This window comes from Galeopterus variegatus, unplaced genomic scaffold (assembly GCF_000696425.1).
Source record: "Galeopterus variegatus unplaced genomic scaffold, G_variegatus-3.0.2 Scaffold3582, whole genome shotgun sequence".
NCBI lineage: Eukaryota > Metazoa > Chordata > Mammalia > Dermoptera > Cynocephalidae > Galeopterus > Galeopterus variegatus.
This window is the reverse complement of record NW_007729693.1, coordinates 106,629-132,562: the sequence shown is the minus strand read 5'-3', so window position 1 is coordinate 132,562 and position 25,934 is coordinate 106,629. Positions and strand designations below refer to the sequence as shown.

General features: G+C 37.6%; 1 protein-coding gene and 1 non-coding gene across 2 annotated transcripts in view; both read left to right on the top strand.

Moving 5' to 3' along the window:
• LOC103601084 (multiple C2 and transmembrane domain-containing protein 1-like) overlaps positions 1-25,934 on the top strand; it is a gene marked incomplete at its 3' end in the record, with an annotated part of 175,062 nt that overhangs the window by 57,167 nt on the left and 91,961 nt on the right. Inside the window, exon 2 of the mRNA XM_008585464.1 lies at positions 10,076-10,190. Coding sequence (XP_008583686.1) covers positions 10,076-10,190 — 115 coding nt within the window. The remainder of the gene's footprint in view (positions 1-10,075; positions 10,191-25,934) is intronic.
• TRNAI-AAU lies at positions 19,684-19,758 on the top strand. Its single transcript has one exon. It is a non-coding gene; the product is annotated as a tRNA-Ile (tRNA).

The following is a 25,934-nucleotide window of genomic DNA, read 5'->3' as shown; positions in this document are numbered from 1 at the left end:
GGGGGTGGAGGGAAAGAGTGGGCTAGCAGAGAAAAGAAAGGTCAATTTTTATTAGAGTAATATGCAGAACTTAATAAAGGAGGTAGCATTTAAACCTACAAAATGGGCCATTTTATATTTCAGCATTCCGTATTCTTGTGCCTATAATCAAAGGTGTCTGACATTTAAAGTTCTGAGATCATAAGCCACATTGGAACAAGTAAGGAATGTGAAGAGCTTGGACATAAAGTCCTCGCAGAATGCCCAGTTGTCTTTTCCACCCAGGTGCTCATTGCCTATGACTACTCCCTCAAACAAGCATTCCCTTGCACTGCTATTCTTTCTCTAATTGACCTCTGTGAGTGCTAAAGCTCCTGGGAAGAGTTAAAAAATCAAGCTCTTCTCAGTTATTAATGTTACTTAGTTCATTCATTTAAAAATATGTACTGAACACCTACTCCTTGCCAGGATCTCTGCTAAGTGCCAGGGATACAACTGTGACCAAAACAGACATGGTCTCTGCCTTCACAGTGATTACAGTTTAGTGGGAAAAGGGGCATTAAAAAAAATCACACAGGTCATTAACTCCTGATAATTGTGATAAATGCTGTGAAAGGGCTATTTCCCTGGTTACAAAAGCAGATCACTAGAGCAAACAGCAGGTTAGACATGTCATTCAAGATACTATATAAAATGACAAATAACAAAGTTTGTTTTAGAACTATATGGGTGCCTAGCTCTTCAGGTACAACTTTCTTAGAACATCCTTATGTTTGAAGACTTAAGCATTTTTAAAAAGATACTTTACAATAAAAAAATATATATTTACTTCTAGCCTCTCTTTGTAATCAGCCCGCTGGTGTTCTTCTTGGAACCGTTACAGTGAGCCTGAGGGAAATGTCTGTCTAGATCCACTTAAGTTCTTGATGTCCTTCTGTGATAGAGTTGGGGGTGTGCTTGGAGTTGACACAGTTGTGGCCTGGAACTTGCTCCTCTCATCTCTGCTCCCCACTAGCTCAGCTCCACTTCTGAGTAACTCACCCATCTATTATTACCCACAGCTCCCACCTTGCCAGTTGCCAAATTCAGTTAATTGAATCTCCTCAGTATCTCTCAAATCCATCTTTTGTTTCTCTTACCACTGACCAGATCAGGCTTTTGTGACTGCCCGGTGGCGCACTCGGTAGAGTGCGGTGCTTGGCAGCGCAGCGGCGCTCCCGCCGAGGGTTCAGATCCCATATAGAGACCGGTCCGCTCACTGGTTGAGCGTGGTGCGGGCGCGACACCGAGGGTTGCGATCCCGTTGCCGGTCACAAAAAAAGACAAAAATAAATAAATAAATAATAAACTGTTAGAAAACCTTTTCAATAATTCCTGTATCTGCAGGACTTCTCTTCTGTCATCCTTCCTACAGAGAGAAAAGTCCAGGTTTTGTTCATCTCTGAAATCTAAGCAGTTGGCCCAAAGCATGAAACATGAAAGACAGGCAACAACTGTTTGTTAGATGAGACCTGGTTATATCGGTTCTTTCTTGAAAAGCCTTGTGATGGATTCCCACAGGCTGAATGAAACTCTCCTCAGCCTGGCATCACTGAACATCAGTCTTCCCTTCCACATGATTTCTCATGCAATCCAGTGATGTGCTTTCTGCTGACCACTTACCACTGGGCTCATCTTGATTTTCTTGATGCTCCCTTCTTCCACATCTTCACTTGTCAATGTCTTCCCCATATTTTTGACCCTGCTCCATTGTCTTCTCTATGAGATCTCCTCAGTTTCTTCTCCCATAATAATTGGTCTGTCCTTCCTGCTCTCCCAATGACTTAATGCCTTCATTATATTACAGTCTGTCTTTTATTGTAGCATGTGGACACAGTTTTACATTACATGCAATTTTGACCAATTGGTAAGGCCTGCCTGGAGCACTGTATTGAGAAGGATTCTGTATTGGGTTCCTCATGAAAGAATGTGCCCAAACAGATGAGACACCACACACAGGCACAGGAGAAGAGAGAACAAACTGCCCATGGATTAGCCAACTTTGTTATAGATCCCAAGGCATGTTTCTACTCAGCTAGATCCTATGCCCTTAAAGATGTCTTTTGATCCTTGAAGACTTTATTACAGTTCATGTTCAATTTTATCCTTAAACACTCTATTCCCTGATTTTAAAAGTTTATAATCTAAAATGGCAAATGTGACTGTGTCGGTCCATTTCTGTTGCTTATAACAGAATACCTGGAACTGGTAAATTGTAAGCAAAATTGATTACTTGCAATTTCTGAGGCCAGGAAGTCCAAAGTCCAGGAATATAGCTGGTGAGGGTCTTGGTGGTGGCGACATGACCCAGGGATCTCACACGGCAGAAAATGATGGAGCATAGAGAGCCTAAGCTCCTGACTCACTCTCCTTTTAAAGCCCTCCAAACCACATCCCTGACCAGCATTATTAATCCATTCACTGTGGCATGATCCTACAATCCAATCACCTGTTTAAGGCCCCGCCTCTCAGTTACCATAATAGGATTTCCCACCCTCTTAACAATGTCACAGTGGGGACCAAGTCTCCAAACATTAAACCTTTGGGGGGACACAACTCAATCCATAATAGTGGCATTTGAGATAGGACGTGGCAATGGGAAAAGGAAGATGTAAAGTACTGATGAAATGGTCTTGAAGACTGGGTAAGAAGACATGGAAAATGAGAGTGGGAAGGCAGTCCTGGTGGAGAGTAAAGGACAAAGATAGGAGTTTTGAAAAGTAAGTTCTGTTCTCTTTAGAAAAAATGGTCCAGAGTTTGTGAAAGAGAAAAGTCAAAGGCCAGTTTAAAGTGATAGGTTTGAGTTAAGTCATAGGGGCTGTGAATGCCTCATCAAGAAGTACAGATATAAGGCCAGCCCGTGGCTCACTCGGTAGAGTGCGGTGCTCATAACACCAAGGCCACGGGTTCGGATCCTATATAGGGATGGCCGGTTTGCTCACTAGCTGAGTGTGGTGCTGACAACACCAAGCCAAGGGTTGAGATCCCCTTACCGGTCATCTTTATTAAAAAAAAAAAAAAAAAAGAAGTACAGATATACTCGAGCATGCTGAAGTACGATATATGGTTTTTAAGATGATCAGTTCTGTGCATCAGAGTGGACACATCCACAGTGCCAAGTAGCATTTACTCCAGAAATGTGACAATGATTCAATATTAGAAAAATCTACCAACCAAAAATTCCATATGATCTTATCAATAGATGCTGAACATCTGTTGATAAAATTCAAAGGTCAGTTTTTTTATGAGCCCAAGTAAACTGAAAGTAGAAAAAAATCCTCAGCCTGATTAACATCATGTTAAATGGTGAAATATTAAAAGGCATGTACATTAAAATCAAACGTAATTCAGAAATGCTCACTATTTCCACTATTGTGAGCAGTCTTTAGAGGATAACACAATAAGACTACTAAAATAAGCAATTGAAGTATTAGAAAATAAGATCAAACAGGTATTATATGCAGACAATATGATTTTTATACACAGACAACCCAAAATATGACTTGCAGATTAACAGGATATAGAGTCCCAATACAAAATGATATTTGTCCATTATACTAGAAATAACCTGATCAAAATGGAAATGGAAAAAAATTTCTCTATTTACAATAGAAATGAAACCCGTGAAATACTCAAGAAGAAATTTAGCTAGATAGGAATAGGACCTATTTGTTTTTTTTTTTTTAAAGATGACCGGTAAGGGGATCTTAACCCTTGACTTGGTGTTGTCAGCACCACGCTCACCCAGTGAGCAAACCGGCCATCCCTATATGGGATCCGAACCCGTGGCCTTGGTGTTATCAGCACCCTACTCTCCCGAGTGAGCCACAGGCCGCCCCCAGAATAGGACCTATTTGAAGAAAACAACAACATTTTGGTGAAGGACATAAAATAGGACCTGGAAAAGTGAAAGTTATATTTCCCCTAAAGGGGAATACTTAATATCATGAAATTATAAATTCTTCCCAAATTAATTTAAAAAGTCAATGTGGTTCAAATCAGAATCTCAGTATTTTTTATTTGTTTCATTTTTGCAAAATAATAATAGCTAACATTTATTGAGTGCTTTCTATGTGCCAGGCACTATTTTAACATATTACGTGTATTAATGCTCTGATCCACACAAGGGGACAGTAGTATTAATATAGTCTCATTCATAGGTAAGAAACTGAAGCAAAGATAGGTTAGGTAATTGCCCAAGATCACACAACTAGTAAGTGGCAGAATCGAAATTCAAACCTAGGTGGTCTGGGGGTAGGGGAGAGGAGAAAGGTTGGTAGACTGGCACAAAGTTACAAAGTTACAGTTAGATAGGAAGAATAAGTTCTGGTGCTCTAGGGTGACAATAGCTAATAATACTGTATTGTATATTTCAAGATAACCAGAAAAGAGAATCTTGAATGTTATAACCACAAAGAAGTGATAAATGTTTAGGTGATAGATTTGCAAACTATTCTGATTAGATCATTATACAATATATGCATGTATTGAAACTAACTGTGCCCCATAGACATGTACAATAAAAAATAAATATTATAATATAAGTAATCCATGGGATTAATAAACAAAACCTAAAAGTTTTACTGTTTAACCCTTACACTAACAGTAATCTTTAATAAGTGTTATTAAAAATAATTTTAGGCCTATTCACACACACAAAACCTAGGTGGTCTGGCCCAGCTAAACTCAAAAGCTATTCTGCTTTCAAAGGGTAGAATACAACTGCGATAATAATCAAGAAACTTTTGAAAAACAAGAAAGATGGGAGCTACTATCCTAACAAATATTAGAATTTACTTTAAAGTCATTGACAAATAATATGGTGTGGACAGAGAAATAAACAGATTATAGGGACTTCAGAAACAGATCCAAGTATATATGGAAACTTAATGTATTGTAAAGGGAAAGTGTTACAACTACTGGCTATCCATCCAGATAACAACTAAGAAATTCCACTTAGTTTCCTATTTCACACAGTACTTTTAAAATACATTTCAGATGATCTAGAGATACACATAAAAATTAAAATTATTTTAAAAATTTAAATATAGGAAAATAATTATGTATTCTCATTATGTGGGAAAACTTTTTTTAGTCAAGATAAGAAATGAAGAAGTCATAAAAGGGAAAAAAATCAGCTTTAACTGCTTAATTGTTTCTATGTGACCACATATACCATGTACAAAGGTCAAAGATGGAAGATATATTGGGAGGAAATATTTGAAATATATTTGATAAGCTGTTTTTAATGCTATTTTAAAAAAGATAAACAATACAGTAGAAAAGTAAGCAAAAGATATAAATGACAAATTTGTAGAAGAGGAAATGAACATAGTCAACGAATATAAGTCCTGTGAAGTTATATCTTAACCAGGTGTTAAATTCTAAAACAGAAGTGAAAAATCTGGCATAATTAAAATCTAGAAATTCCAGAGTTCCAGTCAAGATGGCGGAATAGACGGTCCCCTGCATCACTTTCTCCCAGAAATCAACCAATTTACAACTACAAAAATGTAACATCAGCCAAGCTGGGGCTGCTGGGGCTCAGGGGAAGAGGAGGAGAGACATATGCAGTTTATGAAGGCAGGAGAAGCCATGATGAGAGAAAGAAAAAAATGCTCTGACTGTTTCGTGCTGCAGCTGCTTTAAGGCTGGAACTGCTGACCACACAGAGCAGGAGCCAGCAAAAGCCTCAGCTGTGCCCTTTGGATGGAGTTGCTTGGAGGCAGCAGGGGAGAAGGGGGACTTGGTGGCCCTCAGGCCAGTAAGAACACTGAGAGGGTTCCTGTGGACCCACATAGGAGCAAGGAGCTACAACAACTGAAAAAATGGAACCACTCAGAGGCTGCTGAGTCATCACAAGGGACTGGTGCATGGCCCATCCCATGGGAAGTGTTTCCAGCATGGGTAGTGGGAGAGATGGGCCGACAAGGGGAACACTGGGGTACAGCAAGGACAGCTGATCTGCACCCCAATCAGCATAGGGCCCACTCAGAGGAGACTAGTCAGGAATATAGAATTGCATGGGGTGCAGTTTGATGAAAAGACTCAGGCCCAGATCAGAGTTACTACACAACCCGGGTGCCGAGTCTCTGGAGAGCCTGAAGTTCCTATAAAGTCAAACATTATAACCTGTGCTACACGAAAAGCCTTCCTTAAGGAAACAGCAGCAAAGCAGCAATTTAGCTCAATCACACAGCTCAAGTACTGGTCCCAACAGGAATTTCCCCCACTTTAGAAGTAAGCAAAGGACAAAAAAATTATTTCTGACTCAGGCACACCGACAGCACCTCGGGTCCACCCAGGGATGTGAGGCATGGAGTTGGGGACTGACTGGAGACCCCTCCCAAATCCAGGCACACCACACCAGTGCCTCGGGGCCTGCCTGAGGACCCAACAGATGGAGCCAGGAATGGGATCCCCTCCCCTCAACCAGGCACACCATGCCAGTGCCTCAGGGCCCAACTGGGACCAGAGGTATGCAGCTGGGGACCGGACCTCCCTCACACAACCAGGCACATCACACCAGCACATCAAGGCCTGCCCAGGGACCTACAGCATGGAGCTGGGGACCGGATCCCCCCCACAACCAGGCACACCATACCAGCACCTTGGGGCCTGCCCGGGGACCTGAGGGATGGATCCGGGGACCAGACCCCCCCCCCCCATACAACCAGGCACACTGCTAGCACCAAGGAGCATGCCAAAAACATCACCACCATGTGGGTAGCCCACCACAGCCACCACAATAATTATGGCTGCCACAAATGTGGCTAGACATCACAACCACCATGCAGATGGTTTGCCAGTCACTGGAATGCATTAACAAAAGGAGAGTCACCAGCAGAGGTAAAGAAAAGAAGAGGATGTCTCTCTCCACAAAGCCCATTCCAGAATGACAGAAAAAGCATCTGCTCTATGGTAATATTGGGGGACCTGATCACACTTCTCAACATTGGACAGATCATCTAGGTGACAAATCAACAGAGTAACCATTATTCTTTCAGAAGTAGAGAAGAAATCTAGGGTAACTGGTGGGGGGGAAGGAAAGAGAGATGGGGTGAGATTGGACAAGGGAGATAAAGAATAAGTATGATTGGTAACAATATATATGCTAGTAATATTGATTTGATCAACATATTTCAATGTTGAACCCCCAAAATATGTATAATCAATTTTGATTCAATAAATTTTTTTTAAAAACCTAGAAATTCCTTAACTTGCACATAAACTGCAACATACATTTTAAAATATAAAGCCAAGTACTCTATAAATTATGCATTCTAAACTTTAAAAAGCACTGAATAGAGTACTGAAGGCTACAAAAAATACAGATGTCTGAGCATTCAAATTTTTCTGACTTCAAGGTACCTACCTATCAAAACACTAGAGGAGGATGTGGGGTGGAAAAGTTCTTTCCTGCAGATTTTATTCCATTTTTTAGAAAGTGGTAAACCTATCTAAGCTTAATATTTATTAATGGATTTGTTTATTTGGAAACAATGAACTCACTTGAACTTAGAACTCACTTGAAGCTTAACAAATTGCTGAATCTGAATCTTGCTTATTAATGAGACCTCCATACAAACAGTTCTTTGAAAAGTTGTTCAGAAGACCTAGCTTGTCCTGCTCTCTTTCCAAGTTGGTATCTTCTGTATGATTCAATGAACAGCTTTCACTCTCTTATCCATTACACTGGTTTCAAGACACCTTACCATTTTTCTAAAAATATATATTGATATATATATATATTGAAGATAACATGCTTTGCCCATCAAACTTGAAAAAATTAAAACAATTTTTAGTAACATTCTATGCTGACTAGGGCACGGGAAATAGGCACTCTTGTACACTTTTGATAGGAGTGGTAACTATTTGAACTTTTCTTGAAAAAAATCATTCTGTAAGAAATAATAGCACCAGTCCTTGTAATGGCAAACGTTGAAACCAATGCAAATGTTTATCAATAGGAAAATAATTGAAGTAATTATGGTATTCCCACACTGAGGAAAATAATGTGCCTCAAAATAAATATGGTTACAAAGGCAGGGGGTAGGGGAAAAGAAGAGGTATTGATCAAAGAGTACAAAGGTACAAACTTTCAGCTATAAGATGAATAAGTTCAGATGATCTGATGTACAGCATGATGACTTATACCTAACAATACTGAATTAAATACTTGAAATTTGCTTAAATGTTCTCAATACAAAATAATACTAAACAAAAGAACGGGTAACTAGGTGAGGTGAAAGATATGTTAATTTGATTGTGGTCACCATTTCACAAAATATATGTATATCAAATCATCACATTGTACACCATAAAATACAATTTTGTTTGTCAACTATACCTCAATAAACTTGAATTTTTTTAAAAAAAGAGATATCTATGTGTATTGATTAGAAAAGTGCTTATGATATTTTTCTTAGTCAATAATAGACAAAATATAATACTATCTTTGTTTAAAACAAATGAAATCTAAAAATTCAACCACAGAAAAACAAATATATATGTATGTGTATATGTTTGTATAAGACTTTCAATAGGGTAGAAGGATATACCCCAAATTGTTAAAATTGGTAACCACAAGGAAGTAGAGCAATTGGACGAGTAAGGGAAGACCTAGACAATCATTTTACACTTTACTCGTCTGTTGTTTGAGGGCCTGATCCATATTAGTAAAAATATGAATTAAAAGAAAAAGACAACTGGGAGATGAAATACAGAAATGGAGTGCATGGAATTTCGCATCTGCATATGTGGATGTGGTGGCAGGGGAATGAAGAAGTCAAAGATGGCTGAGAGATTTCTAATCTGAGTGACAGGGAATGGTGTTATCATCTATAGAAACAAGGATGTCACCAGGAGAAGGGAACTCTATTGTTACCAGAGGAGAGGTGATGAATTCAGGTTGTCAGTCAAAGTTGTGCTGCTGCTTGTCTAAATAATAGTTGCTGCAATAGGAAAGCTTTTTATCTTGGTCTTACCCGCCCCCCATATGCTGCTATTTGTGGTATGTAAATTATCTCAATAAAGATGTTCTTTTAAAAAGATGTTGCTTTATCGTTGCGTTTCATATCATTTATAAAAATAAAAGAGCCAGACTATAGTCTGTTATTTTACCTTATCCATGCATATTCTCAAACAAAAGAACATTTCTTTTTGAATCAGAAAAAATAATTATAAGAATTTAAAATAACCTCAAACATGAAGAAAATAAGCATTCCTATGTATAGAAAGTGACATAGACTTTGTATCTTATTTTCTTATAAGACCCGTAAAACTTTACTGTATATTTCTTTTGTGTTGTTTTAACATAGCTATTTCTTTGGCAAGTGCAATTGTAATTCAATGGCCAGTAGATTATTAAGAGTATATTGCTAAAAAACGTTCTAGAGAGGCAGTCTTGTGAAGATTTTTTTAGATATAGAAATAGCTTGTGCACTTTTAGTCCACTGAAAGCAGAATTAGAAATTTAGCTCCATTGAGAATTTATTTCTTGCAAATGCTGTCAAAATGCTGAGTGGATTTATTTCTGTATAATTGTATATCATATTTTATGTTGGGACTAAAATGGAAGTATGTTATCCATCAGTATGAGATCTTTTGCATAGATAAATGAGTCAACAAAGTCACCTGAATAAATCATTTTTATTTTAATTCTCAGCTATGTGGAAATCGACTGTCCCTGAACACCTCTATTCTTCATTCGTCATTGATTGTATTTTACTTCAGACACTATTCCCACGTTAATCTTTCTTGGTTGAATTACGTGAAGCCTTCTATGGGAAACGTTTTTCATATTGCATTTTTTATCCCTAATCTGAGTTAAAACAGGACATTTCTGTAACTGCCATGTTTTCATTTTGAGTCTAAAGAATTTCATGAATTTCAAAACCTTCAGAGAACTGGGTGATTATGATACTGTGTGAAACCACAAGATGATTTATTTTATTGATAAATTATTATAATTTGGGTTAAGCTACATGTAGTTCCCCCATGGGAAAAAATAAAACAGATAGTAAATTTAATATTTTGTATATTTCTTGCTTTCCAGAAAATAAATACTGCTGGAACCAGTAATGCAGATGTTCCTTTGCCTGATCCCGGAATGTACCAGCTGGACATTACATTAAGAAAGGGCCAAAGTTTAGCTGCTCGAGATCGAGGAGGTAAGACCATAAGAACAATATTGCCTAGAAGCTTTTTCTATGTGTTTATGATGAACTTTGTTTCCTTATGATTTCTTAAGTTAAAATAATTAACTGCAACATTATAATTTCTACAACACTGAATTCAAATGTGAAGTGATACATTACTTGACTCCTCTGACCATGGAGGAAGAGGTTTGGATGCAAGTTTCAAAACTCCAACTTATTCCCAATCCAGATGGCAAGTTCCCTACCAAATTGCTTAGACTCTACATTGTATATAATTAGCGACCCAATTGGTTACATAAGTGAGGTGTCTATCTGAAAGCCATATCAGAAGTTATCTCTTGGTAAACCTCAAATTCTTTTTGCTTTGTAGAGTTGCTCAGTTGAATCTGCTGAAATTGCAGGATCCAGGACTAATATCTCACCAAAACTTAGGAGATTCCTAACAAATGATCTTCTAAGGCTTGGTTGGTCTTGGCAATAGCCTTGTGATGGATGAAACAGGTCTTTGTGGGTCATAATAAAGGACAAGACAAGGCAGATACTCTAGTTCCTGGATTCCAAATCCCTAAACAATCTTCTGATGAACTAGACTGGACCGTGTAGGGGATTCCTTGAACCCAGGTTAGGGGCAGGACCAGGGATAGGTCCTGAATAGACTGTGTGGCATACTTTGCACCTGTCAAAACACCAATTGTGCAGGAGGTCGGGAACATGAGGGTCCTGAGAGCACCCAGTCCCAATAGAAGCTGAGTTTGGGTGTAAGGCCTCCCACCAGGAGGAAGCAGAGGCCCAAAACTACACTAACACATTGTCAGACAGTCAGAGAGTGCTCCTGGCATCATATGATCCTGTTTTTCTCCTCCCACCCTATCTGACATCCATACTTATGGAATAGAATAGGATCCAGATTGGGGAAGTAGTTTGTAATTTCGGTCTCCTGTCTCCTGTCTCTAAAGGAATAAAATAGAGAAAATGATTTAATATAACAGTGAGGTTTTTTATTACTAGAAACTGTACAAATAATAAATTCAATTTTTAAGTAAAAACTAGTAAATATCAGAACATTCTTAATGAATGAAGGCATGATTGAAAATGTTGGAATTTAAACAGATAAGGGAACTTTTCAAAATTAACCATGTGGTTTAGTAGCTGAGGACAAATGTTTATTGAATTGAATTGTCTGTCTTGAAGTTACAATTAGATTAGGGAAAGAAAATAATGCTAATAGCATAGTATTGTTTTGCATATTTATATAACATTTTTTAATTTTTAAAGTGTTCTCAATTATATTACATCATTTGATATAAAACAGAATTGGACCAGGCAACAGGAGATCAAAATTTTAGTCCTGGATATGCTCCCCAACAATTTTAAATGTATATGCAGACAATTATTTACTATAGCGTTGTTTGTAATTATAAAATATTGGAAACAACCTAAATACCCATAAATAGGGGAGAGGTTGAATAAACTATGGTATATCCACATGATGGAATACTATGCAGCTCAATAAAAAGAATAAGGAAAAATGTCTAAGAATTGATGTGGAAAAATTTACAGGATATATTGTCAAGTTCACTTAAGCAAAGTGCAGAAGAGTACCAACAGTATGCAGCATTTCATGTAAGAAAGAAGGGGATATGGGAAGTCATGCATTGTCTGCTCATTTGTACAAAAATAAATACAGGAAGCAAAACCCAGAAACTAATGAGGTTGTTAACATACAGAATATAGGTAAGAACAGGTAAGAATGAGAGATGGGAATGGGCTAAAGAGGGTGAGGAGGAAATGACATTTCTCTGAGTAAACTTTCTTGTATAGTTTTAACTCTTTAACCATGACAACATTTCAGCACTCCGAAATAAATAAATGATTTATTAAAGTCAACCAGGATGTGGGAGGAACTCAAAATGGGATATAACTATAACACTTCTCAGGGGGATGGAGAATAAAAGAACTAATCTAAGTAACTATGTAAAACAATATTTGGATTATATACTATAAAACTCAAGACAAAAAGAATTATACATGAATATTGTACTCTGGATCATAATTATCAATTCCGAAACTACTTCATGTCTATACTAGAAACTAGCAAATAAGTAAATATATTGTAGATAGTGAGAGCCAGATCTCTCACTGTTGCAAATATAGAAAAGAGAAAGGCTAGAAGGAACCCTGTGGAGTTAGGTACCAGTATGAACTCATATATAAATAGAAGTAAAAATAAGGGGTGTGTGTGTGTGTATTTCCTAGACCTATCTGCTGAGAAGGCTAGAAGCAATGATAAAGATGTAATGACAGAGTAGCAATCAACACACCTAGGGCCCAGATATAGGTTTCTAAATACAATTTCCCCAGTAAAAGTAATCAGGGCTCCTGGAGAAATGCTTGATTTTATACCTGAGACAGGGAGAGTACAAGATAAGCCTCAAACATTTTGCAGTGACAGAAAGTAAGGAAGTGCTCAAAAATTGATGGCAGAATATGAAAATGACATAGGAGCCAACTTAAAGGAACTCCTAATGACCAAAGCTGGGACAATTTCAGCAACAGTATAAATAATGGTAACGATGGATTATGACCCATAGAATGAAATAAATATCTATGAGTTTGTGCTGATAAGAAAAAGAGAGGGGGGAAGGTACAACTTTTTCTTACAGTAGAATTCCAATGAGGAAGTGTGGAAGGGAAGATGGAAATAGAAAGTGACTTTTAACAAACACCACAGTAACAATTTTGCAGGCAAGAATCATCAATGAGTGCTAAAATTATATGTGTGAAATTATGATGTGAAACAGAATATTTGCAACATTTCAAAGAGTTTCTCTGTAAGATATGTATGAAATACAAAGGGAAAAATAGTAACTTTACAGTGAAGAAACATGAAAGACACCACCCTAAACAAGTAATCAAAGTTAACATCAGAAGTAGGAGACATCACGGACCTCCTGATAAAATACATGGAGAATGCAAGTCATTTCTGTGGCATTCTTGTCAAAGTGCATAACCTCAGCGTAATCATGAAACTACCAACAGAGTGGAGAAACAATCTACAGAATAAGAGAACATGTTTGCAAACTACATATCAGACATCAGACAAGGGGCTAATATCCAGAATATGCAAGGAACTCAAACAACTCAACAACAAAAAACCAAATAGCCCAATTAAAAAATAGGCAAAGGACCTGAACAGACATTTTTCTTTTCTTTTTCACTTTTTAAATTTATTTGTTTACTATTATTTTTTTTTTTACATTCTAAGATGTTGAGGAGCAGTTGGGGTGGAGGGGAAGAGAGGAAGGGAGAAGGGATTAGGGTGGGAGGACAAGGAAGGGGGAGAAATGTCTGCCCCCCATGCCCGCATTCAGCAGCACCTCCCTCCCTCCCCCCGCATGCCTGCCCCCACCATCCTGGCAGAGGAGCCCAGGGGGCTTCAGGCGGCAGCTTGGTTGTGGCTGGGCTGGATGTGGACATCAGGGGGACGTGGCTCAGCCCCGTGACCCCTGCCCCATCTCAGGAGCCTGGTGGGTGTGGCTGGGCTGCATGCAGATGTGGGGGCTGGGCGGGGCTGAGGCCCAAGGCTTCCACCGCCCCAGCTCAGGGGCCCAAGGTGTTTCTGGCACCTGCGGGGTGGTCATCACTGGGCCGGATGTGGACATGGGGGGTGGGGAGCAGACATTTCTCAAATGAAGGCATGCAAATGACAAACAGACAATGAAAAAATGTTCAACATCACTAATTATCAGAGAAATGCAAATTAAAACCACAATGAGACATCATCTCACACCAGTTAGAATGGCTATTATCAAAAAGACAGAATGACAAATGCTGGTAAGGATGTGGAGAAAAAGGAACTCTCCCACATTGTTGGTGGGAATGTAAATTGGTACAGCCATTGTGGAAAACAGCACAGAGGTTCCTCAGAGAACTAAAAATATAACTACCATACAACCCAGCTATCCCACTACTAGGTATATACCCAAAAGAAATGAAGTCAATATATCAAAAAGACACCTGCACTCCCATATTCATCACAGCACTATTCACAATAACCAAGAGACAGAATCAATCTAAATGCCCATCAACAGATGAATGGATAAAATACTATGGTATGTATACATAATGGAATACTATTCAGCTATAAAAAGAAATGATATCATTTGTAGCAACATGAATGGAACTGGAATCATCACGTTAAGTGAAGTAAGTCAGGCACAGAAAGACAAATACCACGTGATCTCGCTCATATGTGGAATCTAAAAAAAAATGGTTCTCACAGAAGTCAAGAGTAGAATGATGGTTATGGGGGAGGGGGGAGGAGAAGTGGGGGACTCAGAGGTATAAAACTGTGCTATCTACTCTTAAGTGAATCGTCGTGCAGTATATGCATGTATTGAAACAACACACTGTACTGCACAAATATGTACCAGTAAATGTTAAAGTAAAATATAAATAAATAAATAAATAAATAAATAAATAAATAAATAAATAAATAAATGTAATCATGAGAAAACACTGGGCAAACTCTGGTGACATATGACACCCGTTATCTGAGTTGAGTAGCCCCTGCCTTTTGGACAGGGTTGTGCAATCTAGTCCCACCATTCCTTGTGTGTCGCTGTTTTGAATCTGGATCTCACTGTGTGTGCAACACTCTCTTTCTTATAGTAGCTAATTGTTCTCTACAGTCATTTCTTCTGAAAATATGAAAACAATTTTCAGTAGAATGAAAGGGCCATGCACTTAAGAAAAATGGGAGAGAATATATAACTTTGTGGGAGCGAAGAATATTCCAAAGTGTTTAAAGTGCCAACTCCAATCTAGCTTCTTTAGTTAACTTACTTGTCTGCATTTGTGAAATTTTTATTGGGTAGAGATAATAAGAGATACTTAAATGGAGGAAACAGTCCGAGTTAAGTCTGAGATTGATTAAATACTTGTCTTTGACCCATGTATGAATAACAGATATGTTGAACATTTGATTGGATAGATAGTATTGGGTCACTTTAGATTTGTTTATTTATGTACACATAAGTTGGTAGGATAACTAAATGAAGACAGATGTTTTGAAGTGAGGAGATAAGCTAGAAAGCACCACAGTCATGTCAGAATATAGTTTTTAGGACTTATGGTAGGGTATGGAAATGGAGGAGGAGAGAAATATACGAGAGATGGTTCAGGAGAATGTCCAGTAAGACTTGGGGTCAATTGGACGAGCATGCTCAAAAAAACACTGGTTTTAAGGCTGATGGGGCCTGGGAGCCATGTGGGGGTTGGAAAAAGATAAATGTAGTGAGAACACTTATGTCACTGTTAGAATTAGTAGAAATCGCACTTACTACGTTGATGCCCTACCTACTGTTCAGCAGAGCCAAAATATCTGTGCCCATATATCTCATATCATCCTTGCACAGAAGAGTGGAAGGGAAAAATGCATTTCCACCACTGCCCCCACCACTAGAATGTGGTTTGAACTTTGTTTCTCCAGAATCCTCCTTCATACATAACAGGCACTGAAGTGGACATTCTTCCATTTTCATAACCTGTTTTCCATAACAACAACCAGATTGCTTCTTGAAAAGCTACTACCTTTTTCTGAGTTTTATTATCTCTGCTCTAGACAGCCTGATGAACTAGAAAGTGCATGATCTTGGGGAGTCTGACACACATAAGTTGAAAGCCAAGTTCCACATTTTTTAGCCATGTGACTTCGAGTGAGATGTGTAATCTCTCTGCTGTAATTGCAGAACTCCACATTTAGCAAATAAAAATACATGATGCTTAGTTAAATTTGAATTTTGGATAAATAATGCATAATCTCTTATATATATATATATGTCTCATATAATATTTGAGGCATACTTATACTAAAAATAAATTTTACTGTTTATCTGAAATTTAATTTAACTTGGTGTCATTTTATCTGGAAGCCTGTACAATTGTCATGTCTAGTTATTACCAGAAAAATGCCATTTATATTTTAATTATGTTGGGCTTTTCAGGAGATATGTCTTTTGGCAAGATACCTATGTTATTTTCTGTCAGATTTTGAATGTCATGTTTTGACATGGTTATTTGTATTGTTAGAAAAATAAGAGCAATCTGCATAGATCTGTCTGGTAACAGCAATTTCCTACAGTTTGATTTTTTGAAATTTGGATCATGAATGATGGAATAGTTTTCCTAGAGCTGCCTTAACAAATTACTCAAAATGTGGAGGCTTAAAAGAACAGAAATTTACTCTCTCATGGTTCTAGAAGCCAGAAGTCCAAAAATCAAATTATGGCAGAGCAACACTCCCACCAAATGCTCTTGGGGAGAATTTTTCTTGCCACTTGCAGCTTGTGGTAGCACCAAGCATTCCTTGGCTTTTAGATGCATCACTCCAATCTCTGTCTCCATCTTTACCTAGCCTTCTCTTCTGTATCTCTGTGCTCATATCACCCTCTCCTTTCTCTTATAGAGACACCAGTCATTGGATTTAGGGTCTGCCTTAGATCCAGGATGATCTTATCCCAAGATATTTAACCTAATTACATCCACAAAGACCCTATTTCCAAATAAAGTCACATTCACAGGAACCAAGGGCAAAGACTTGGACATATCTTTTTTTGGCGGGGGGGACCCAAGGTAACCCACTAGAGAAGACAATGCTTTCTCTTCATGTACTAGAGCAAATTTAAGTAATCAAAAAAGTGACGTGTGAATTTGTTTACTGCGATGTTATTTATGACAGTTAGAAATCCCTGTGTTGAGAGAATCTCAATCACTCCGCTCTGGAACTCCTGAAGTCTACTCCATGAGTTCGATGTGTCATTGCTGAAAGAAAGTTTCCAAGTGTTCTGAGAACAATGTTTTCAGGTTGGAGTAAGAATTGTAGAAGTCTGGCAGATGAGAAAGAAAGTTTACCCCAGCTAAGCTCCCCTTTCCTCACAGTTCAGGGAAGCATTACTATTTGAGGACTTACACCAGACAGAAGACAGCCAGATCTGAGAAAAGAAGTTGGAGAGGATTTTTTTTTCAAAAACAAATTCAATTTGATGAAACTGAAACATATTCTATATTCTAAATGCAAGCAAAGCCTTTTTCAAGTTAGAGGGCCTGCCAACAATTTTATCATTAGAATGTAATTTATGAAAGCTCTTAAAGAGAGAATTATTCTCTGAGTGGTAAGGCACAGTTACATTTCTGGTGTGTATTTTGCATCAGGCATGACACTTGGCATTTATAGATATTCCTCTAATCTTAACAGGGTTGGCCATAAGAGCAACTGCCACCTCACATGTGTACTCATGGTTTGGTGTTCAGGTTCCTCTTTGTCTTTGATCCTTGGGAGTTTTCTTTATGAAAATTAATAAATATCATTATATAAATATAATCCATATATCCTAGTTTACCTGGGGACAATTCTGGCTTTTTACCTGTTCACTGGCATAATTGTTAAAAGCACCCCATTTCACTCTCAAAAGAGTCCCAGTTTCAGAGGCATAGTATATACTGACGCTTCTTAGAATAAACCTTAATCCTACTAAAGTTCATCAGAAAATTAAGCATTTTGAATGTTCCTTTTTTCCCAGAATGACAGCGCAGCTTGTATCATAAGAGAAAAGTTTGTCTCTGAGGAGGTTTGAGACACTTTCCTTGGCAGCCCCTTCTTGAGATTTACATAGCCTTTAATGAGCCATCTTGATCAAGAAAAGGCCTGTCATGTTGTGTTTTTGTGCTAAGATCATGAATTAAATGTGTTGCTAGTCAATCACTTTTTGCATTTCTTAAAGATGGTGGAAATCAGGTACAGGCTTATTTTACCCAGTACAGACACTATCATTTACATACATGTTAATGTTATTTCTTTAACCAATGTCCTACCATTGGGAAATTTTTTAAAAACATTATTCAGGGGCCGGCCCGGTGGCGCACTGCTACAGTGCGCCGCTTGGGAGCGCAGTGGCGCTCCCGCCGAGGGTTCGGATCCCACATACAGACCGGTTCCCGCTCACTGGCTGAGCGAGGTGTGGGCGCAGCACCGAGGTTTGCGATCCCGTTGCTGGTCCCGGTCCGGTACGGGCGCGACACTGAGGGTTGTGATCCGTTGCCGGACACGAAAAAAGACAAAAAAAAAAAGGAAAAAAAATAATAATAAAAATAAAAAAATAATAATAAAATAAAATAAAATAAAAACATAATTCACAGTGACTTAGTTTTAATGATAGCTATTTTGTATAGTCTATGATCTTAAGCTTCTAATACACACATACACAGAGATATACACACACATATATGCACATACATGTGTTACATCATACACCTAAGTTTCTGCAGAATACATATATTCTATCCTTTTTTTCACTGTTTATTTTCATAGATGCAAAAAAATCCCTCATTTACATATAAGAGTTCCTTGTTGTTTATTAATAAAACTAGAGCATATAATTACTAAACTAAGAATGAACTTCTACCTGGAGATTTTGTAAATGACTCCAAGACTGCACCATTGCCCCAGAAAGCTTTTTATATATGTCTTAACACTTTGTTTAATCTGAGCCAGAGCAAAGAGTTCAGTGTACCACTGTATATGTGGATTATTCTGTACCACTGTGTATGTGGGTTATTCCTTTCCTCAAGATTCCCAAGGTTTACCAGGAGGTGACATCCTTTACCAAGTGTAAACCTGGAACTTGTTGAGTTATAGAGCAGGTACACACCAATTTCCTGAAGAAACTCTTAAGAATGATGTTTTCACATATGAAATGTAGTTATATTTTTTAAAGTGTTATTTCTGGGCCGAGCCCGTGGTGCACTCGGGAGAGTGCAGCGCTGGGAGCGCAGCGACGCTCCCACTGCGGGTTCGGATCCTATATAGGAATGGCCGGTGCGCTCACTGGCTGAGCGCGGTGCGGGCAACACCACACCAAGGGTTGCGATCCCCTTACCGGTCACGAAAAAGACAAAGCAAAAAAAAAGTGTTATTTCTTTTATTATTGTGGTTGCAGATTTGCTTTGTTTAATTATGTTAAAATAGGATGAAGGGGCCGAGCCCATGGCGCACTTGGGAGAGTGCGGCGCTGGGAGCGCAGCGACGCTCCCTCCCACCGCGGGTTCGGATCCTATATAGGGATGGCCGGTGCGCTCACTGGCTGAGCGCGGTGCGGCTGGTCTCAAAAAGGACAAAAAAAAAAAAAATATATATATATATATATGATGAAGGACCAATTCTTATCGAAACTTTGCAAATAACTACACTGCCATGAAAGTATAAGGACCCAAGATAGGTACTGTATACAATATCTGACACTGTTCTCAATAGTTTATAGACAAGGCAAATCAATATACATCTATGTCCTTCATTGCCTGCATAGACTTTGCCAGGGAATTTTTTGTTTGTTTAATGAGTTGATTATTTAGAGATCATTTGATTTACAATAAGTATAATTTAATTCAGCATCTGTTAACAAAGGGTGGTTGTAAGCTTAACCAATTTTAAAAAAGCATTTCTAGGGCTGGCTGGTTAGCTCAGTTGGTTAGAGTGTGGTGCTAATAACACCAAGGTCAAGGGTTTGGATTCCCATACCAGCCAGCCACCAAAAAAAAACCCCAAACACACACAAAAAAGCATTTCTGAGCTCCATTTACTAGAAACTTTGTCCTTAAATTCACCTGAGATTAATTAGCTTGCATTCTTGATTTTCCATATTAAGATTTCTAAAGGATACGTTCTTTCAAGGAGAAAAAAAACATAAAGGAAATTTTATGTGTTTCTAGATTTTGGTGAATTTTGCCTATATGAAGAAATATTCTCAAGAATTTAGTTACATAATGCCTGAAATTGGATAATATAAAGTATGCAAAATTATTCTTTCCATACATTTTAAAAGGTCCATTGGCACATTATACCAAGTAAGAATGGATTCCCAATTTTGGTGCAGCTGTTTGATATAATCCAAACCTGTACAAGATTATAGGCCCACTGGTAAAGATTATTTTAAGAGAGGGTATTCATTTTCTAATTGGCACCAATTTAATCTTCTAAATTTGTGTGAGAGAAAGCAAAAAGGAATAAAGGGGCTTATCATTATGCTTATCATTAAATCAACTTTTAAAAATAACAACAACAATATTCTTAAAAAATTAACTACAGTTAGATATGTCTCTACTTCAACAAGGTCCTGTTACTTTTTCTGCTGATCTTGGGTTAGCAGTCCACTTTAACACGTTCTTCTGTCCTTGGACTAAAATTATTCTGGAAATTCTGATTTTTAAGTCCCCTGGCAGTCAGTCAGGTGCTTACTCATGATGATAATCTCATATATTTTGAAACCTGCACCCACAAGTTTATTCTTTGCAGCCTCAATAGTCTTTTCCACCAAGGTCTGAGATGGACTTTTTTGTAATTTTTCCAGAAGACACAATCTCTGACCTGTAGCTAATAGCAGGAAACTTTAGGCAAGCAGGAGGGGAGAACAGAGGCCACCTTTTGTTGAAAGACTGAATAGTTCTGGTTAACTTATTACAGAAACCAATGACATCAGAGCTGAAGAGTCCATTCCTATTGGAAATGAGTCTATAAGCAAATAGACATGCCTATAATTTAGATGATGATTACCCTGAAAGGAAAAATGCATTATGGGCAGGGAAGGCACTGGCGAATTTCAAAAGCATTGTAATACTTTAGAGGTGTGCCAAAATCATCTCCAGTTGACAAAAGCTTATTAAAACTAAAAATAAAATCTTCCTAGAAGTAAGCTTCATGGGAGCCATTGTGTCATCCCTTGTGCACAAATATGAGCATACTTCCACTTCCCCAACAGGGCGTGGGATAGCATATCAAAGGAATAACACTTTACCTATACAAAATTGACCTTGGGAAAGTTGAGCTTTTCGTTTTGTTTTGAAATTTTTTCCATATCCCCCAAAACAATATTCCATGCCCATTATGGCTTTTAGGTTCAACTAAACATCAGACTTACAAGACTTTCCAAGGCCACACTTAACATTAGTCTATTCACAAGGCCATAGGACGGGAACCAAAGTTCACCAGCAAGACAGCATCAGATATTCCTTGCTGCAGTCCATGCAGCAGCCCCCACAGCCATTTGGGAATTACCTTCCTTGGCTCTCCAGGTGACACAATGCAGATGCAAAAAGACAAGATCCACATTGAGCAAGTGTGGGAACCAATCTTGTATAAAGGCCTCATTTCTCACGGGAGCCAGTAGCTCTTGTAACTTTTTCATAGAAATAGTTTCCAGAGACTTGTCCACATAACAACAATTATTACATTCAGGGAAGCCCAAAGACATGGCTTCCTATCAGGTACTTCTATTTGTCCCAGTCCAGATGAAATTTACCAGCCAGGGAGTCATTTTTACCATATGTTGTTTAGCAACATGGTTGAAATATGATCTAATAAGGTTATCAGGGAAATAGAGTTAACCAAAGGTTATATTCTCATTAAGAAGGGCAAAAATGTTTTCACAAACTGGGGCAAGTGTTAAGAAAATTAAGAAAAAATATGGAGCATTCCTATCATGCCTAATTGTATCATATGGTCACTCCTTGCACTTGAGCACCACAGGAAAGGTTTCGAGATGAGGGAGTAAGGCGTTTTGCTTCCTACCAGCTGTTCAGGAAGCACCAAAATTGGTTTTTATATTAAAACACCCTGTCAGTTTTATTAGTCCAAATTTATGGTCTGACCTTGGATAATAGCAAAATCAAAGAGAATTTTCAGAAAAGCACATAAGTGTTCAGGACAAGAAGGAGCTACAACCTTGGCTGTGTTATTAACCAAAATATTAAAACCTTACAGCAACTATAATAGAGGTTATATTATAAATAGTTTAGTAATTTTAGCTTGTCCAAACATGATGAACCTTTATTGTTTTTTCTTGTTTGCTTATTTTTTTAAATAATTGACCATGGTCATAAAATAATTAAAATCAGCATAAAAGCAGACCCTTTTGAGAATACATGTTTGTCTGGGTGAGGCAAAATCTTTCATCTATGCAGAAAGAAAATAAAAATTTTACTGTATCAAGAACAGACTCTATATTCAATGACCATTTTTCTTTGTGAACTACCAATCTTCTATTATACATAAGCTTCTTTAAAAAATAATTTTAAATTTTCTCAATATATGTGTATTTTAAATATACATACATGTATATAAAATAATGATAGATGATAAATTTTGAATTAAATATAATTAATTTTGAGATGTATAAAACAGTTTTTATTGAATTGATTTTATCCTTTTAATTTGAATGCTACTTAAATTGTAAACACATGTACATATTGACAAAATACATTAATAAAAACAATAAAAACTATTGAGATGTATAAAACAGTTTTTATTGAATTGATTTTATCCTTTTAATTTGAATGCTACTTACATTGTAAACACATGTACATATTGACAAAATACATTAATAAAAACAATAAAAACTGCTCAGCAAACCCTATTGTATAAACTATGGACTCTGGGTGATAATGCTGTAACAAATGTACTTTTCTGGTGAGGGATGTTGACAGGTGAGGGGCTGTGTGCGTGTGGAGGCAGGAGGTTCATGGAACTGTCTGTCCTTCCTGTTCAATTTTGCTGTGAACCTAAAATTGCTATAAAGAATAAACTACTATATGGTGATCAAGTACCTTTGCTCATAACCATTTTAGATTAAGTATAATAAACACTACACATTAATTACTTCAAGTCTCAAAGTTAATTATGGATCATGGGATTATAATTTATATTGACATTACAAAGCAATACAACCACAGTTGATATTAAAACTCAGAGAAATATAGAACCCTCAGGTTTTTCTTGAGGAATCCAAACAGAATAGTGTGCAGCACTGGCCAAAGTTTAAAACAACCACATTTTAAAAAATAAAGGTACTGTTTATTCTAATTCAACTTAGTTCTACACATGTTTACATCCACACATTCTTAAATTTTTGGTATAATTTGTATAATTTTTAGTATATTCATTTACCTGTCCTATAAGACAAGTAAAAAAAGTTTTCCAATTAATTAGGCCTCCTATCAGAGAATAAATCTGATTGACAGGAAGTACATGTTAGCTTTGCATTATATCCCACTCTGTGATAAATGCAAAGAGAAGACTTTTAAGTCTTTTAAGCCAATTTATAGAAACAATTTAAGTTGTTCAAGTATTTTCTGCAATCAGAATTATTAAGGATACTTAAGTGAACCAAAAGAATATTTTATAACTATTTAATATTTATTTACCAAGTAATATTAACATCTTTAAATATTGATTTAAAGACAAAAATGTTTCTTAAGGGCAGGCTATTAGCATGTCTTTTGTTCTTCACCTTATCATAGTAACCAAGACTCCCGTTAACTAAAACTCTACCATTTCCTTTTGAGCATTTTCTTCTTCCATTTCCATGGGGAAGGGAAGGTTTTGAAACTCTTTATTCTAAATTTATATGTACCTATTAATCTCCGAACCAATCAAAATATGAGCACCATTCAATTTGAGGGACTATACAATCTTGTTGATTTCCCTCTGGAAGCAGACAAAGGTACCTTGTCAAAAAGAAAAATTCTGTCTTGAAATTGTTTAGGAATAGCTCTTTTGCCCCAGGGACAAAAGCCATTTTGCTCAATTGTTTGTTGTGTCTTTTTAAAATTAGAGCTGCGTCTTCAATTCACTCTGCAGGGAGAGTATCCCTTTCTCTTCACGTTCTTGTGAAACTAGCAATCAGATTCTTTCTTCTTTCATTTTTAAAGCAAACTTACTCATCTAATGAGATGTTTTTATAATGTGTATAGTGAGCCTTAATTTTTAGAGGAACTCTAAGAAAAAGTGCAGTTGCAGATAAGAGTGGTTATTCTCAAAGTTTAGTTCCCAGTCCAGCAATATCAGAGTCACTTTGGAACTTGCAAATATTTGGGCCTCACCTCAGACCTACTGAATCATAAATTATGGGAGTGAGGCCCATCAATCTGTGTTTTAAGGCACCTTCTAGGTGATTCTTTCTTTCCTTTTTTTTTTTTTTTAAAGATGACAGGTAAGGGGATCTTAACCCTTGACTTGGTGTTGTCAGCACCATGCTCAGCCTGTGAGCTAACCGACCATCCCTATATAGGGGTCCAAACCCATGGCCTTGGTGTTATCAGCACCACACTCTCCGGAGTGAGCCACGGGCCAGCCCTTCTTGGTGATACTAATGCATGCTAAAGTTTAAGAACCACTGATATAAAAGATGTCCAAAGAATCTCACTGGCCACACACACACACACACACACCACAAACTACAGATAATCACTTGTAGTCATACACAGGCAAGCAGAAAACTGCCACACCAATAACTATATATAGTTTTAAATGTTAAATAAAAATTATAGGAGGCGATTGTTTTGGACAAAGTTCCTGCACTAGGTTTCCAAAAGACCAGACTAAAAATCAAAATGGAGTCACCTCTGCTAAGTTCCATGTCACTTAGACTGTGGTCTGACCTTCCCAGAAGTCAGGAGAAAGATACAGCCAGTTTCCCTAACAGGCCAGTTTAAATCATCAATAGGTATGATAATGAAGTTCCCTCTGTTTTAATCCTTACACAAAAGAGGTAGCTTGAAGTAACCTGATGTTATTTTTTCATTGTTCTGTCTTCTTGTTCCTACCTTACAAGGAAAGTAACTTCGAATGACCAATCCATTTTTTCTTCTTTGTTTCTGCTTTCTTTAGCCTTTTTTTGTCTATAAAACCAACCTCCTCTGCTTGGCTCATTCAAACACTTATTCTATTTTATGGCATACCATGTTGCCAGATTCTAGAGTCACAATAAAGCCAGTTGAGATCTTCAACTAAATTTGTTGTAATTTTGTTCTTTGACATAAGTAATAGGTAAATGAAACTATGGACACAAACTGTATGTAAAAAAACTTCCTAGGGCAAAACCCAAGTGCAGCCAAAAGACTACAGTGAAAGATTCTTTGCTCACCCCAGGCTTTCTTTCTAAGAGTTTTGATCATTCTTCAGTAACACAGTAGACAGTTACATGGAATTCCTCAAACACAAAACACAGATTGCAGAATTTCTCAGATCTGAAATACTCTAGAAAGCTGTGAAACCATTCTGGGCTCCCCTTTCTGGAGCTCCTGATGTCCCCTGAATATCCTTCAGTCTCACTCAGGCCTTCAGCCCCATTTTACTTTCTAGGCCTAAGGTTAAATGGCAAGAAATTGTACATCACAGAGCAAGGGAGCTCTGACGATAAGCTTGAATTGCCATGTCTGAAAAGTCTGGTAGTTTGCTGGTCAATAGCTACTCTTAAATGTGGAGTGTTCTTGTGTTATTCCTTTAACCAGAGGCTGACATCTGCTTGGCTTTGGTGTTCCCTATGAAGCAGACAATCTCAGTGAGTCCAAGGATTTTTTTTGGGGGGGGAGGGGGGGTATTTCAGTCAGTTTAGTTTATGAGCATGTGTCAGAAATGTACTGGAATCCTTTTTGCAAGTGAAAAACCCTGGTGTAGGCCAATTTAAAGATTCATTCCTAAGAACATTTTATTGATAAGCCCTTAATATCTATATTTCTTTATTTTATCCTAAAAGCAAACAGCGATCAGACATTATTATTTACAGCCCTGGTTCCCCATCTCTACTCTCCCCTGCAATGAGAACAGATGTCAGCAGTACATACAGCAGGAAGGTGCTGCTGGAGAGGAAGCCAACATTTCATCATTTGGAGTTTCAATAAGATCTGCTGCACAACTTCCTCTCCTTC